Raw genomic sequence first — 14827 nt, 5'->3', positions numbered from 1 at the left:
GAAAAACCCTGTAGCTCCAGGCGACCGATACACAAATTTATTGGATAGCTAGGTTATGTACAAAGGTATAAAATGCAAGATTCTGAAGACATAATAATGAAGTTGATCGGTTGATGCATTTAAGCTAGAGAGTGAATAAATGGCAATGTAGGCAAAATATGCAAATACGCTCATTAATATTCATAAATATGCAAATAACATGACACAAAACTATGCAGCCATCATACCACCATATCCAATCACCACACCAAGTTTATAGTTGATTGGTTAGGCCGTGTAAAATTAATATTTTGGTTCTCGTCCCCTCCTTCCTCAATTTCTGGGATTTGTCAGATTTTTTTTTTTTAGATTTTTCAATTTTTTAGACTTTGGAATGATTTATGAAATCTTCATACATATAAATAAGTTTATTAGAGAACAAGCATCACTTCCAAGTCTTTTGTGGTACTCTAGGGGTTTATCCTCAGAATCTCACATTTGAAAAAAAAAAAAAAAGGGCCTCATCATTTCCTCGAGCACTGTTGGAGAAGACCGAAACTACTGACAATGCTAATTTTACATTGAAAAAAAAAAAACAAAAAAAACACCTCCCTCCCTCATCAATTCATGAAAATCCTCTGGGCGAGAACCAAAACATTAATTTTATACGGCCTTATGCATGGGCTGCACAGTGGATTAGTGATTTTACTTCTGCCCAGAGAGCCAGGTAGACAGGCAACCACCCAGACACACATCCATTTGGATGATAACATAAGCCCAGCACATGTGTGGGGGCCAACAAAAATACACAATGTTACAACTCATTTTTTAGCCAATTATAAGCTGAACAATAATCAAGAGATGTCATCCGAGAGTGACTTGCTGAGAGCAAATACTTAAGTGAGCATTTCAAGGCCCAGAAGAGGCTGTTTGATGCCAAAACTGACATTAAGTTTTTTGCTTGCAAATGTTTGAGAGCTAATTAAAAAATGTTATCAATAGAATAACAAATTGTTGTCCCTCCAATTTCCAAAATCTGGACAGGTCTTTTTTTATTTCCTGAGGTAAACAGGGATAGTCTAGATTAAATCTGGACTGATATGGGGGAGACAATGCCATATATCTTGAAATGTCTGTGTAAACTTACCTTTCTGCTGAAGTCTTCAAGCGATGGAAATAACTTGATGAGACGAACACAGCGCATAACCTATAACAAGAAAATGTACAGTCATTTAAGGTCCTAATTTATAGAATAAAAATACTACATGGTTTGAGGGGCAATAGGGCATATAATGCATGAAAATATTTCTTTCATTTGATTGGTGGACACTACATCTTGTGCCATAAAATATTCTACTTTTTAATTTTTATGACCCAAATTGATATTAAAACAGGTTAAAGTTAGATTAAGGGCACGAATCAAGGGAAGGGTGCAGACCTGCCAACCTTTGAGATCACAAAACTGTATTCTGAAACCCCAACAGTCGTATTTTTCATTAAAAAAACGTATTTTCTAAAAATATCAAGCGTTGAGGAGCTTACGTACAATGTATATGTTCCACTGTAAGTATGAGCGATGCTGAAAATCTACACTACAAATTGCACATCGGATGACTTGGATTGTAAAACGATTCAAGAAGACCGCCCATGTTAACAATCTAGCAATATGGCCATTATCAACATCATGCCCACAGCAACTTTCGGTTATACACACATGTATAGATGACTGCTACCATCGGTTCAGGTATCATATAGCCTCATATACACTTACAATGCATGCAACAGCAATTTAGTCTCTTTCGTACATTTACACAACAACGCAGAGGGACACAGCGGTGTTGAAATGGGGATTTTTATATGATATTCTTTTGGTCAAAAAAACCAAAAAAACGTACGCCCGTATTTTTAAAGAATTCCCGTATGAAATACCAGAAAAACATACTAGTTGGCAGGTCTGAGGAGGCAATTAGGTCAAAAGTACACTTTTTCTTATCCATACCTGGAAATAAGCCAGCAAAATCACTGCGTAATTTCCGGACGTGTACATTCTTCCGGACCTATACATGATGCGCACAGTGGTCCCAATGGCTAGGGTCATCTCAAACTTGTGAAGAGAGCGTTGCTTGTACCCCTGAAATCCAAGACACCAGATCTTGAATATGACTTCCAGGTCAAACAGGACTGTGAACACAACCTATATGAGATAAGAAACAAGAATACAATGAGTTCCTTGAGATTCACAACAATATTTGTGCATTATACATATTTTGAAGTAATTTTGCTTCTTCTAACAATAAAATGTATCCACTGAAGTTTATTCTTTCCATTGCTTCTTCTAACAATAAAATGCATCTACTAAAATTTATTCTTTCCATTGCTTCTTCTGACAATAAAATGCATCTACTAAAGTTTATTCTTTCCATTGCTGCTTCTAACAATAAAACAAATATCTATTGAAATTTATTTTTTCCATTGATGCACAGAAGAATATTTTTGTTACAAATAAGAAATCTACTTGCCACTTATCGGGCAACTTTCTCCAGAAACATTCCCCACTTATGTTAGTGAAGTGTCCCTAAATGATTAGCACCATGTAATAGTTTTTTTCAACTATAATGTGTCTTATCTCAAGTTGAGAGAAACGCCATGTTCGATTTTGCAGTGGCAGACTCGAATCCGTGCATTTACGTGGTCATGTTGCCAGCATACGGACAAACCGGCTTTCTACGTGTGTGTAAACACCCTGCAGGATTAGGTTAGTACAAGCGATTTGAATCTGCCATTACGAAATCCAACATGGCGTTACTCTAAACTTGAGATGAGACACGGTATACATGTACCTGCATAACTTTTCACAATTTCCATGTATGTGACGCTGATCGAGTATAATTATAATCAACTGCTTTGCAGCTAAAGCCTCGATCCTGATTAACAATGAGAAATCTTTATACATAGTTTTTAAGCCTTCTGAATAACAATGAGAAATCCTTATACATAGTTTTTAAGCCTTCTGAATAACAATGAGAAATCTTTATACATAGTTTTTCTTCAAATGTGCTTATTCTTTGGACATTACCTGACACCTATAGAGGAAATCCTTATTCACAGTATTATAGGTGGCTGCAATGACTGCATCAGTAACAACAAGCACAAGTACAAATATATGGAAGGCTTTTGATTGTAGAATAGCTTGACACCAGTATGGGGCTCTGCCTAATGGCTTGTTTTCATCCACTGTGGTTAGCTTCCAAGGTGTGCATGTACCATCATCAACCAGCACCTAAACAAACAAAATGAGAAAGAATTCATTTTTTTTCCACATGGTGTTTTCTACCTTACATTAAGGCCTATCACCAACATCGCCAAAAGAACCTGATTCCAAGTTTTGAGGTGACTTGCTCCAGAGGTTTACATGTTAGAAGCAAAACCGCCCTCAATGGTCCATAGAGCAGTATACCACCATGGCGGATGAGGATGTCACATGTCTGTTCATACCACCTACAGGAAACATCTCTTATCATGCCTTAATTTTTTCCTGAGGTTGTGAGCTTTTTAATTTTGATGGGGAAATGTGGGCAATGAACATGTCAATTGGGTCACCCACCTTTAAAGAATAAATATCTCATTTTCACCAAAATCTGCATAAACCTCTTCTAGGAAGTTTGACATACTCAGTCTGTATACTGCGTGCAGTGTTTCTAAATACACCAGAACCATTGTTCCTTCTAAGCATTTTATACTTGGGCCAAATAAGTAATTTCAAAGCAATTTTATGTTATTATATTTTAAAATCTTCTTTTGTCTCAACCAATTCTGTATTCTGCTGGGCCAATTTTGGAGGTATCCTTGGTGTAAGGTATTCATGAGTTAGACTGAGGAATTAAGCAGTGTACGGAATAATAGAAGATTTCTGGGCTACGCTAATTCTGTGGAATTTTGGACCATATGTCATTAACTGGGGGTTGGTGTAAAATATGTGAGAAGCGAGTGAATGAAGCATCTTTTGCTCCTGGGATAACTGAAGAGTGTCCAAATTTGCCATTTTGAAACTAAAATTAAAATTGTCAAACATGATGTTAAACTGGAACAAATGTGTGTGGAGCAGAAAATTTGCACTTTTTAAAATTAAACAGTCAAATATGAGGTTTACTTGGTCAAATACACACACATTTGCATAACATTTGGGGATGATTGCATGGACATCCCCCTTGTTGAATATTAAGATGAATGTATCCATCTCCCATTTGATTTTGAAGGAAATATTGGAATTTGGAAGGATTTGGAATTTGTTGAAATTATGGAACTTTTGCTACGGGAATGAAATTTGGATTATCTTCATAATCTTTTTTCAGTGAGCCTCTGGTCTTACCATTGAATCTACTCCAGATGCTCCTGCTGATCCAGCTGACCACATTGTACGCAGTTGTACTCTGATCTCAGCAAATGTCTCAATGATGACAGCTATGAAGACATTCTACAACAAATCACACCACATGGTATTAATCATGGGCCATTTGTGTGATACAGCACATAATATGTGACACGAGCTGCTCCATGGGGGCCAAAGGAGGAATTTTTGAAAATGAATGACTATAACTATTACCTTATCAAACAGTAGGCTCTATACTGAAAACACCAAAGGTCTAGCATAGTTGGTTCTAATAAAGTTCTGATGTTTTGAGATGTCTATTTTCTTATGTATTTTACCACTTTTTTTACTCCATAATTTTGCCACATGGATCAGATTGTGTCACATACATTCTAACTGGTCTATAGGCTGGTGGTCAGAGTTTGTTTGGAATATTTGTGGTACAACAGTATTTGCTATGCCTATTGCCTAACTAATGAAGGTAGTTCAAAGTAGTAGAAAGTCCACCCTCTGCCAGCTGTTCCCTGACAGTGTTTTAAACACACCTGCGTACACCAACGTTTTCAGTTAATACTCCTGAAGCTGCACCAAGATGTAAATTGCAAATAAATAAGCGACAGCATAAATATTCGCTTCTTGTCATTGGTCAATTATACCAAAATTGGCCGTCTAGCAAGATTTTGTACTGATCATTTGTACACAAAATGCTGCAAGTGAATTCAAAAGGAGCGATTTGACTATTATTATTACTTGACAAATACTGTAGGGCGCTTATTAGTGACGGCGCTAATTTGACGGAATACAGTATGCTTACCTTGACCAACCATGCCAAGAAGAATATCATGGTGATAAAGAAAAAGTAGCCTCTCCAGGGTGGATATATGTCAGTGACTTTATATAAGATGTATACCCAGCCTTCCAGTGAGGAACTCTCATATACTGTGAAAATACTGTCACCTGAAGCAAAACAAGTCAAGATTATGAGTTTGTAAAGAATGACACAAGATGACATAGAAATGACACTATGATTATATTTCTAATGAGGTAGAACCAACGAGTATCGACTCTGCCAAGACTTTGTGTTGCTCATGGAGGGCAAATAAGCACACCTCCTTATTATTTCGCTATGCACCCGGCAAACTTTGATTCAAAGGGTGTGTTGTCTAAAACAAGTGCTTAGTGCTAAATGCACTAACTTTTGAAGCACTCATAAAAATAGGAAATTTTGGACAAATATAATGCTAATATTTGAATTGATCAAGGGTAATGAGTCATATGTTTTTTTACATGTTTCTAAAGAGGGCATTTAGAGCTTTCAGAAACTGAAAACTGCATGTTGATATGACTTTTCTTTGCGAAGTTACATCAATTTATCAATCGCTGAAAATAATATAAAACAAAAGAATTTTAATAATTTCTTTGCCAATATCTCAAAATCAATATTATAGCGACATCCGACTCATTTTCCTTGATCGTGTCACATATAGGGAAAAGGGCAGAATATTGTAGGTATTGTAGGTATAATATAGGACTCTGTGGTATTTATCATGTTCAATTCTACCACATCGGGTCACACACTTAACTAATTAAGTTTTATGTGCTGTTGTCAGTTGAGACTATTTTTGAATTTTCACAAACAGAAGAAAATCATACATACATTTAAATATAGTTTGACTTTTGTATGCATTTTGCCTTCTACCACATGTAAATGCATTGGAAATGCGTAGTTTGCATACTACTTTTGACTAGATTGTACAATGTGGAGAATGCATTGATGCTTAAAACATGTACTCACTAGTGGCAAAATAGACACAAAACATCAATCTATATACTGGCTCATATAAATGGTAAGAAATGATTTGGTTGTTATATTTTGCCTTACCTATATTTGAAAATCCATTATATCCAGTATCACTCCTGGGTAGGTTAGGATTATCCTTAGTCAGGTCTATACACACTAAACCATCTGGGCACTTGTAACCATATTTGTCAGGTTTCTCTGAACATGGGGCATCTGGCACAGACAGGTGGTGAATTAACTCTGATATGCTGTATGAGAAGAACAGATACATCAATTATGTTGCTTCTATATATCTGGTGTCCTTTGTATACTCAAATCTGTGTAATAACTTTACAGATGACCGCAATACACTTTCATGAGCACAATAATTTTTGTCATCTTGAATGTCATTCCTTACATATATAAAATGAAAACTTGCGTAGCTGTAAGTTTATGATTGGTTTCTACTTATTGCTTTCACATCATTTATATGCCTGATCCTGAATTGGCTACATTGAATTTAATACTACGTCCATGGCATGCATCCTTACAATTAGTGATTCCTATCTTTACAGCCTCCTATAATCATTTCACTTAAAGCTGCATCCACAGTTGTTTGATAGCATGTAAAACCATGTCATTTTTAAGTAAAATTAAACACTGACGGCACTATTTATTGTTTTCATCTTTACAAGGGGTAGACAAAAAAAAATAGCAAAAAAATTAAAAAAAAAGTTTTTATCATTAAATGTTAGGAATAACGTATTAAAAGTTATATTATTTGACTAAATTGAATTAAAAATACTAGCGGGACACCTGTGCGGGTCCTCGCTAGATGAGTAAATGGGAGCATTCACTATAACAGGAAGAATTACTGAACAGGTAGAATCATTGAAAAGGTAAATTTTGTTCATCTAAATCGTGTCTTTTCTTACATTTCCTTTTTGTTTCTTTTCAGTTTCTTCTACATGGGGCTATTTTGTTCCCATTTATTTAATCCCGTGCTCAATATTTTCTAAATCTGTTCTTTCTTACATTTCACTTTTATCTTCCTTTTTTATTTGGCGCTTGTGATTTCCCGTTTCCATGTTTTTTAATTCTGTTCTCATTATTTTAGCTTCTTTTTTCTTACAATGTTGCATTTCCTGATTAGTTTCTTTCCATCTTTGTTTCGTTCCCGTTTCATTTAGTTACTTTAACTCGTAGGCCTATAATCGTATCCTTTTTGTCCTCATTTTAATTCAATTTTTCTTTAATAGCGGAAATCCCGCTTTCCCGCCGTTATCCCATCCCGTATATCATAAACCATAACCCAGTACGCAAGTTGGCTATGCCCACCCGTGCGTGCGGGTCAAGTGGCGAGCGTTGTGTACAACGCGCTGACGCGCTCTCTGCTAGATATGTGGACGTGTTGGTTGGCATAGCCCGTAATTTGCACAAAAAACTCACCTTTTTACTGATTTTGAGGCCAATTCTTGACCATTTTCAACCAAATAAAGTGCAATGCATTCCCCGTATATTCCTCAATCTCCCGTATGAATTTGGAGACATCGGGATCGAAACTGACGGAGCCTTTCAATCTTCATACCCACAACATTAGCCTATTTATAGTAAGATATGTAAATAGCACCCTCAATTTGCACACAAATATAGAGTTTACAGAATGAACAATACCACTGAAAAAGAAATGAAAATCTGTGTTAAAAAGAGCTGGAAATATATGTAATGAGGTAATGAAGTCACTTACTTTGTGGAATTTTGAAAGTCCTTTTCCACACACCGCAATGTGAGTTTACCAAACATTTGTACTCCAAGCATTCCATAAAGGGCCAGGAAAAACACTAAAAATATTGTCACACTCCAAACTTGTTGACCAGATCGCCTGCAGAAGGGAAGAGACAGAAATATATATACAGAGCTAGAATATATATGTTAACAGGCTCCGATAAATTGCTGTCCGATTGCCCGGGACATTCAAAAATACTATCGGGCAAGCTAAATCATCAGGCACCCTGCCGGGCAATTGCAAAATTATTGTGCAATGACGACATTATTGGATTCATATTTTACTTGCATTAATAGCAATGCAGATCGACAAACAAACAGTACAAAATATATTTCCCGGCTAACCAGCAACTTAATTTCCAACTAATTTCCACAGTTTTTGATCCCAGGCTATTCCCCAAAGTATACTTGTAATAGTATTATGATAACACTGTATTAATTTGAGGCAATTTTAGCTAAATTACAATATTGCAACTTGTTGATGGTTTTCTTTCACAAATATTCGGGCATAATCGGGCAAGCAAAAGTTGACCTAAGCTTGCCCGATCGGGCAATTAAAAATATAAAAATTATCGGGGCCTGTATGTAAAATGCGTTGAGTGGAACAGATAATTTCATCAGATGAAGGATGAAATGCTTCATTCAAAGTCAAGGCTAGAAATAGAGGGGAATCAAGGAAGAATTTGGACGGAAATTTTACTGCTGAAATAGCAAAATACCTAAGAAATGGTAATCTTGCCCGTACATGTATCCACCAGGGGTCAAATAGTGTATGTAACTGCACCGGTTACTGCAGCATGCTGTGTTGTGCTGTACACAAGTTATTGCGTGGAAGTAACAGCCGAAACGGTGATCATAGATTCTCTATGCTCAAATATACGGTCTTGATCAATCTGTATTCCTTGTTTAATGTTTTACTTTTAAAATCTCTGAGATTTCGGATTTTATGTAGACTACCTAAAAGAAAATAATGAGACGCTGCTGAATATTCATGACTTCAGCCATCCAATCATGTTCCAAGATCTTGTTTGTCATATTTTGTTTGACCACAAACGTGAACACTTGTGCACATATGGCGCACTTACGTGTACATGTACAATTACATACATTAATGAGCTAAACAAGTTGAACAAGCCGACCGATCACGGTTTGTAAAACCATGAAGATAAAACTGACAGTGCCAATGGCTGTGAGTGCTTGCTTCGCTCACCAGTGGTGTGAAATATAAATGATCAGTGCAGAAATTTAGTTGATTTCGTTGGCAGTATAAAGCATCTGGGGCCACGCCGGGGGCTGAGGAGATTAGCTGGCCATATAGTATATAAGAGAACGTCTTGAACAAGAAATGGTTGCAAGTGTTGCTATCTTTGAGGAAAATTTGGCTATCTTCTTGGGAAATACCTAGGAACATGATTCTAAGGAAAACCTTCCATATTATGATGCAAATAATAGTTACAAAGTACATGCGCAACAGACAAATATATATGCATGATGATTTTTCACCACTTACATAAAGATAGATCTGATTTTGGTCTTTGGTAACTGGAATTTGAGATACACTCTGACTGGTCTCACCATGATAAAAGCTCTCGGTGATCGTAGTATTGATAGTGGTGTATACTCCTTACAGACTTCTATGTAGTCCGAGTACCTTACCTGACACACCTGGATTAGAAATTAAAGAAAATGCATTTCATGAAAAACTATTTGTCATTTCTTAAACTTAAAATATGCCACCTCTGACTTCATTACAGCCAGTTGTTGCCTTTGCCACATAATTAAGAATTTTGTTTGATTATTTCAATCTATTTATTCATCATTGCCAAGTTGCATGTTATGTTCGCTGGCTAGTTTGATTCGATTTAAATTTATTCAGCATATATCATCATACAGTCAATAAACATATTGTACAGAACATACAAAACACAATTCTTATCAAATACAAATTGAAGACATATAAAATGTTGACATGATAATATGCCAAGGATGTCCCTTAAAGTAAGAGACTTATTTCCAAAGGGGTCCTGACTGACAACTGTTACAGTACTGTAAAAAAATGCTGCAAAATATTGAAATTTGACTTATTGACAATTAGTTCCAAATTAAGGATTAGGATTGAGCTGTTTCACTTGCCAAACCAGGATAATATTTTTTTAATCACAAAAAAATAGTGTTGCATTTTTCAGGAATCGGGAGTAGTTGTCTTTCAAATGTAGTAAAAATAATACCGTTATTCCAATGGAGAGTCCAATAAACACCAGCATGATGGCATCAAAAATGCACCACTTGTCTCGCAGGTATGTATTTTCACCCTGTACAACAAAAGAAACATATAGTTAACAGCAAATAATAATGGCGAGGTTTTGCATTGTAGAATGTCACACCTTTGTTTCTTAAACCACTGAAATAAACAACACTTATAAGGATGCCAAAAAAATAAGCCATCCAACATTCTGGGACAATTTAAAAGTTTGCATTTGGCTGCCAAAACACTGAAACCAAGTTTCAACTGTTGAAACAGATTCATCAGGATCGTTCATAGTTCAATTAAAGTAGAAAGGGTTCTTTTTCAGATCCAATTATTCTGGTACTTACTCAGAAATATTTCAATTCCTATCAGGAATCTTGATCACTCTGTTGTGGTGTTTCTAGATGTTTGATGAAACGGCAACACTGTTTGGTCTTGATGACGTTTCCAAACTTCCTGGTTGCCGTTTATTGATGAATTGATCGGAGATCTTGTCTAGTTTGTAAGCCCCCTCGTCTTTGTTCATGGTGTTATGCCCCTACTTCTTATCCAGATTGCCTCCTTCAGCCAGCGTGTTGTTTTGTCTGCTTCTTGGTCAATGATCTGTGCCTCCTCCCACCCAATTACGTGATTTTTTGCTGCTACATGTTCTGCTATTGCTGATTTATGAATTTCTGATGTTGAGACTTTTCTTTGTGCCCTAGTAAAGCTTTTTGCACTCACTTTCTCAGTTTCTGTTTTATGTTCTGAAAGTCTTGTACCGAACAAGCGACCAGTTTCACCAATATATGTTTTGGGACAGTTTTGACACGGTATTTAGTAAATAGCCTCTTGCTGTCTGCAATGGGTCGCGTTTGTCCTTAGGGTGCACAAGTAGGTTTCAGTAGTGTGCGGTGGGGTTTGAAACAAGTGGAAAACCCGTGTTTCTTGAAAACCCTGAAACACGCTCTGACAGTCCCTCAACATAGGGAATGACCACAAAACCTTTGTTCTTTTCTTTACTGTCATTGGAAGGCTTTCTCTTTGGTTTTGGATTCTCTTTTCTTCTTTCACCTTGTTGATAGTCCATGCTGAGTATCCGCACGTTGCGCGTGCTTGTTTAATGTGCGACTCCTCTTTTTGCCGGTCTTCTGGCTCGGTGACTATACTGTCCTTCCTGTCGAGCAGGGTTCTGACTACTCCTAACTTCTGATGAAGTGGGTGGTGGGATTGGAACTGTAAGTATTGGTCTGTGTGAGTTGGTTTCCTGTATATGCAGAGCTTGGTCGTGCCGTCGGGTTTCTTGATGATGAGAGTATCTAGGAATGGTATGCTGCCTTCCGATTCCTCCTCGTCACGTGAACTTGATACTTCCTGTTGGATCCACTTGGTTGAGATGTTCAGTTAGATTGTCCACTTCCCCACGCTTGATGATCTCTAGTACGTCGTCTACATACCTCTTCCATAGCGTCGGCTTACAATTGAGCGGTGCTGTTGCAATGGCTTCCTCTTCCAACCATTCCATAAAGAGATCTACGGCGATCGGACTCAGAGGACTGCCCATAGCCATGCCTTTCTTCTGTTGGTATATGCTGCCCTTCGAAGTGAAGTGAAGTTTCAACTGATTTAATTTCCAAACTTCCAGGAGGAATATTTCCACTTTACCCAGGTTGCATCAGAGTGAAGACTGTTTCAAATAAATACTTAGAGATGGAGAAGGGAGAACTCTTTCTAAATTATGAAATATCAACTCAGTGTATAGCTACAGTTAAGAGTCATACGTTGTACACATGCAAGACACAAGAATGCAAAAATGACAAAAATAATTGCCTTCTTGGGCCACTAAAGTTTTTTCTTACTGGAAAATGGATTTTCATTTTCCCTGAGTGGCTGAGAACAATGAGTTAATGTCACACTTTTTGACAAACACAAACTTCTTACCCGTATCAAGCCCCTGGCATGTATCTTGGCAATCATCTCTCCTAAAAACAGCACAAATGTGACCATATCTATTATACAGATGGCATAATCCAGTCGGAATGGGGACCATGACTGATTAGTTTGAGAAATGGTCTTGGGTGTATTTATGCAAACAGTAAGAAAGCTAGCTATAGATGCTGCTCGTAGAACCTGTAAAAAGGAATGAAATACAATAGGTTATTCCATTTGAAATTTATACACCCCCTCCACATAAGGAATGTGAATTTCAAATGGGGTTACCTGAATGGGTGACTACATCTGAAATCTTCAATCCCTGTGTGAGACTAAGGTCATGTGTTCTATAGGGTATATAGATTTCAACGGGAATAGCCCAATGCAGAATAGATGAACATAATGACAGTAACCTGCAATGGTCATATATTTATAGGTGAACTATCTAATTCTCAATCATGAGAGGATGTACCTTCTGTGACAGCGTACATTTCGTGGAATTACATGATGGCGCGACCTAAATGTACATGACTGAACCGTGACCTTGCTTAGGGACAACAGTATTAGAAAACCATGATTGGTCAATTCTCAAAAGCTGTGTTTGTGCAATAAACGTATGGTCTTTTTAGCTCTCATGATCGAGGATTAGATATTTCGTTGGCTCTCATGATCGAGAATTAGATATTTTGCCTCTATTTGAACTTTACATGTGTGTTATTTATTTATTTTTTATTGGGCAAAATTGTCAACAGCACAGAAAATAACAAATAAGCAATCAAGCATCATCCCACAAGAAACACACAGCCAAGTCAATGAGCCAGGATAACCCATAAAGTTGATACAAATTTGCTCCTTGTTTTTGGTTGCTATTTTTTTTTGATTTGGAGAATCCCTGGACTTAGAGCCAAGTGCTACAATCATTTGTGGTTGATTTTAAATTTAAATAAAATATATTTATTTTACTACCATACAGAAATTTCACATCAAGTACAAAATGTAATGAATGTCTGATTTACATTGTACACAACAACTCAGATTTCATATTGGCATTTCTTCAAACCAGATTGTCTCGAAAAGTTGTTTATTCGCTGTGCCCCACCTTACGCCACTATGGAATGAAGCCGATGAATTATGACTATAAATAATAAATAATTCTTACCTTTCGGACCCATTCTTGATTGACCCATTGTATCTTGACATTGTTGGTTATGTTTTCATCAGCTCCATAGTCCGCCAATGGGACATCTTCTAGTCTGGCAGCACTATGTTTACGTTTCTTAAGCACCATGGTTGTGTAATGGGATGGACAGTTGGCAGCTCAATGCAGTCACCTGCACGATAAATAATAAATATAAGACATACGATGCACGATGCATGCATGGACCAACATCTGTAGTTAGTGCAGGGTTCACAGTTTTTCATGTTTATGCGTCCAGAACGTTTTTTGTACTCACTGGACCCGGAAAAAGTAAGATGGGTCCTGCATTGGACCTGGAAATAATCCCATACAAGAAATTGTAAATATTATTGTGCGTTTAAACCAAAACTTTAACACTGGGTTTTGTTGACATTATTGTTTAACATTTGCACAATTGATCTGAAGAAAAATTGTGCATGTCAACCTTTTCTACAGTTCCCCTTGTATCGCTGACCAAACATCTGTGCATGAAATAGCGACGGCGTGAGCCCACGCTGTGTATTATGTACCCAGTGATTTTAGTAATTCATGAATTGTATGTAATTTATGAATGAAAAGTTGTAAAAAAATATGCTGTGAGCAGACTGAGCTGAGTATAGGCATGTACACAATTTCCAGGTGACATTGTGAACACACATTTTTATGGTACAGTAGTTGTATTTTTAAGGGGACTCGATCTTTTGTGCGTAATTATAGAGGGCCAGGGGATTCACTCTATCATTAAAAAAATTATTTGAAGAAGTCAAAGAGCCCTAAGAATAAAAAAACTGTAGTGTAATTCACGCCAGACACAATTTCTTTATATGACAAAAATTAATTGTTGTAATCGATCAAAAAACAAACGTTTTATATCAATTTAAAATTTAGCCTGAATCCGTAAATATGGTACCGCTCGCCCTTTTTTAGGTCAAGGCTGTTTTTACCATTATGCAGCGAACCATTGTTGAAGCTATTTCACATACATCCAAAACATTCTAGAGAAAAAATGAGGCCATATAATGTTGAAATATCTTTTGTTGATTTCGAATGATGTCATGAAGTCGTAAATTTTAAGGTCAAATTCCTAAAACCATTGAAACAAAACATTTGCGACGCAGATATTTCCCGACTTACGCAATTTCATCATCACATCAGTGTCTTTATTATTTGTTTGAAACCTTTCCCAAACGTTTGTGCTCTTTATGCATAAAACGGCTAATCTATCTTTACAAAACGCGTCTTTTTTAGTAAACAAAAGGCTAAAGATGGCATTATGAGATTTATCATTTATCATTACACTCCTCCACTCAACTGCCACCGTGGCCGAGCAGTAAAGCGCTAGACGCGTAATCAAAGGAAGTTTCGAATCGCAACGAAACCTGTGGAAACTTTGTTTTCTTCAAAATTCATGATCGCATTCCGAAATGAGTCACTTGTCGGTAAATCATGTATCGTATCCGTAATGGAGCCAATACAGTAGTGCATGTTATTACAGTGGAAACTCGTTAATACAAGATCGCCAGGGATGGCGAGTTTAGCTTGTGTTAAGCAGAGTTCGTGTTAAAAGTCAGGTTCAAA

At 36.8% G+C, this 14827-nt stretch overlaps 1 protein-coding gene across 1 annotated transcript in view; it reads right to left on the bottom strand.

The window, feature by feature from the left end:
• The window catches only part of LOC140155953 (sodium leak channel NALCN-like), a 53778-nt gene extending 40378 nt beyond the window's left edge, over positions 1-13400 (bottom strand). Inside the window, 11 exon segments of the mRNA XM_072178986.1 lie at positions 1127-1186; positions 1979-2173; positions 3056-3259; positions 4349-4453; positions 5163-5305; positions 6231-6397; positions 7876-8010; positions 9424-9578; positions 10142-10225; positions 12082-12270; positions 13232-13400. Coding sequence (XP_072035087.1) covers positions 1127-1186; positions 1979-2173; positions 3056-3259; positions 4349-4453; positions 5163-5305; positions 6231-6397; positions 7876-8010; positions 9424-9578; positions 10142-10225; positions 12082-12270; positions 13232-13360 — 1566 coding nt within the window. The 5' untranslated portion in view covers positions 13361-13400.
• Positions 13401-14827: the final 1427 nt, after the last annotated feature.

This window comes from Amphiura filiformis, chromosome 6 (genome assembly GCF_039555335.1).
Source record: "Amphiura filiformis chromosome 6, Afil_fr2py, whole genome shotgun sequence".
Lineage (NCBI taxonomy): Eukaryota > Metazoa > Echinodermata > Ophiuroidea > Amphilepidida > Amphiuridae > Amphiura > Amphiura filiformis.
This window is presented reverse-complemented; position numbering and strand designations above follow the sequence as displayed.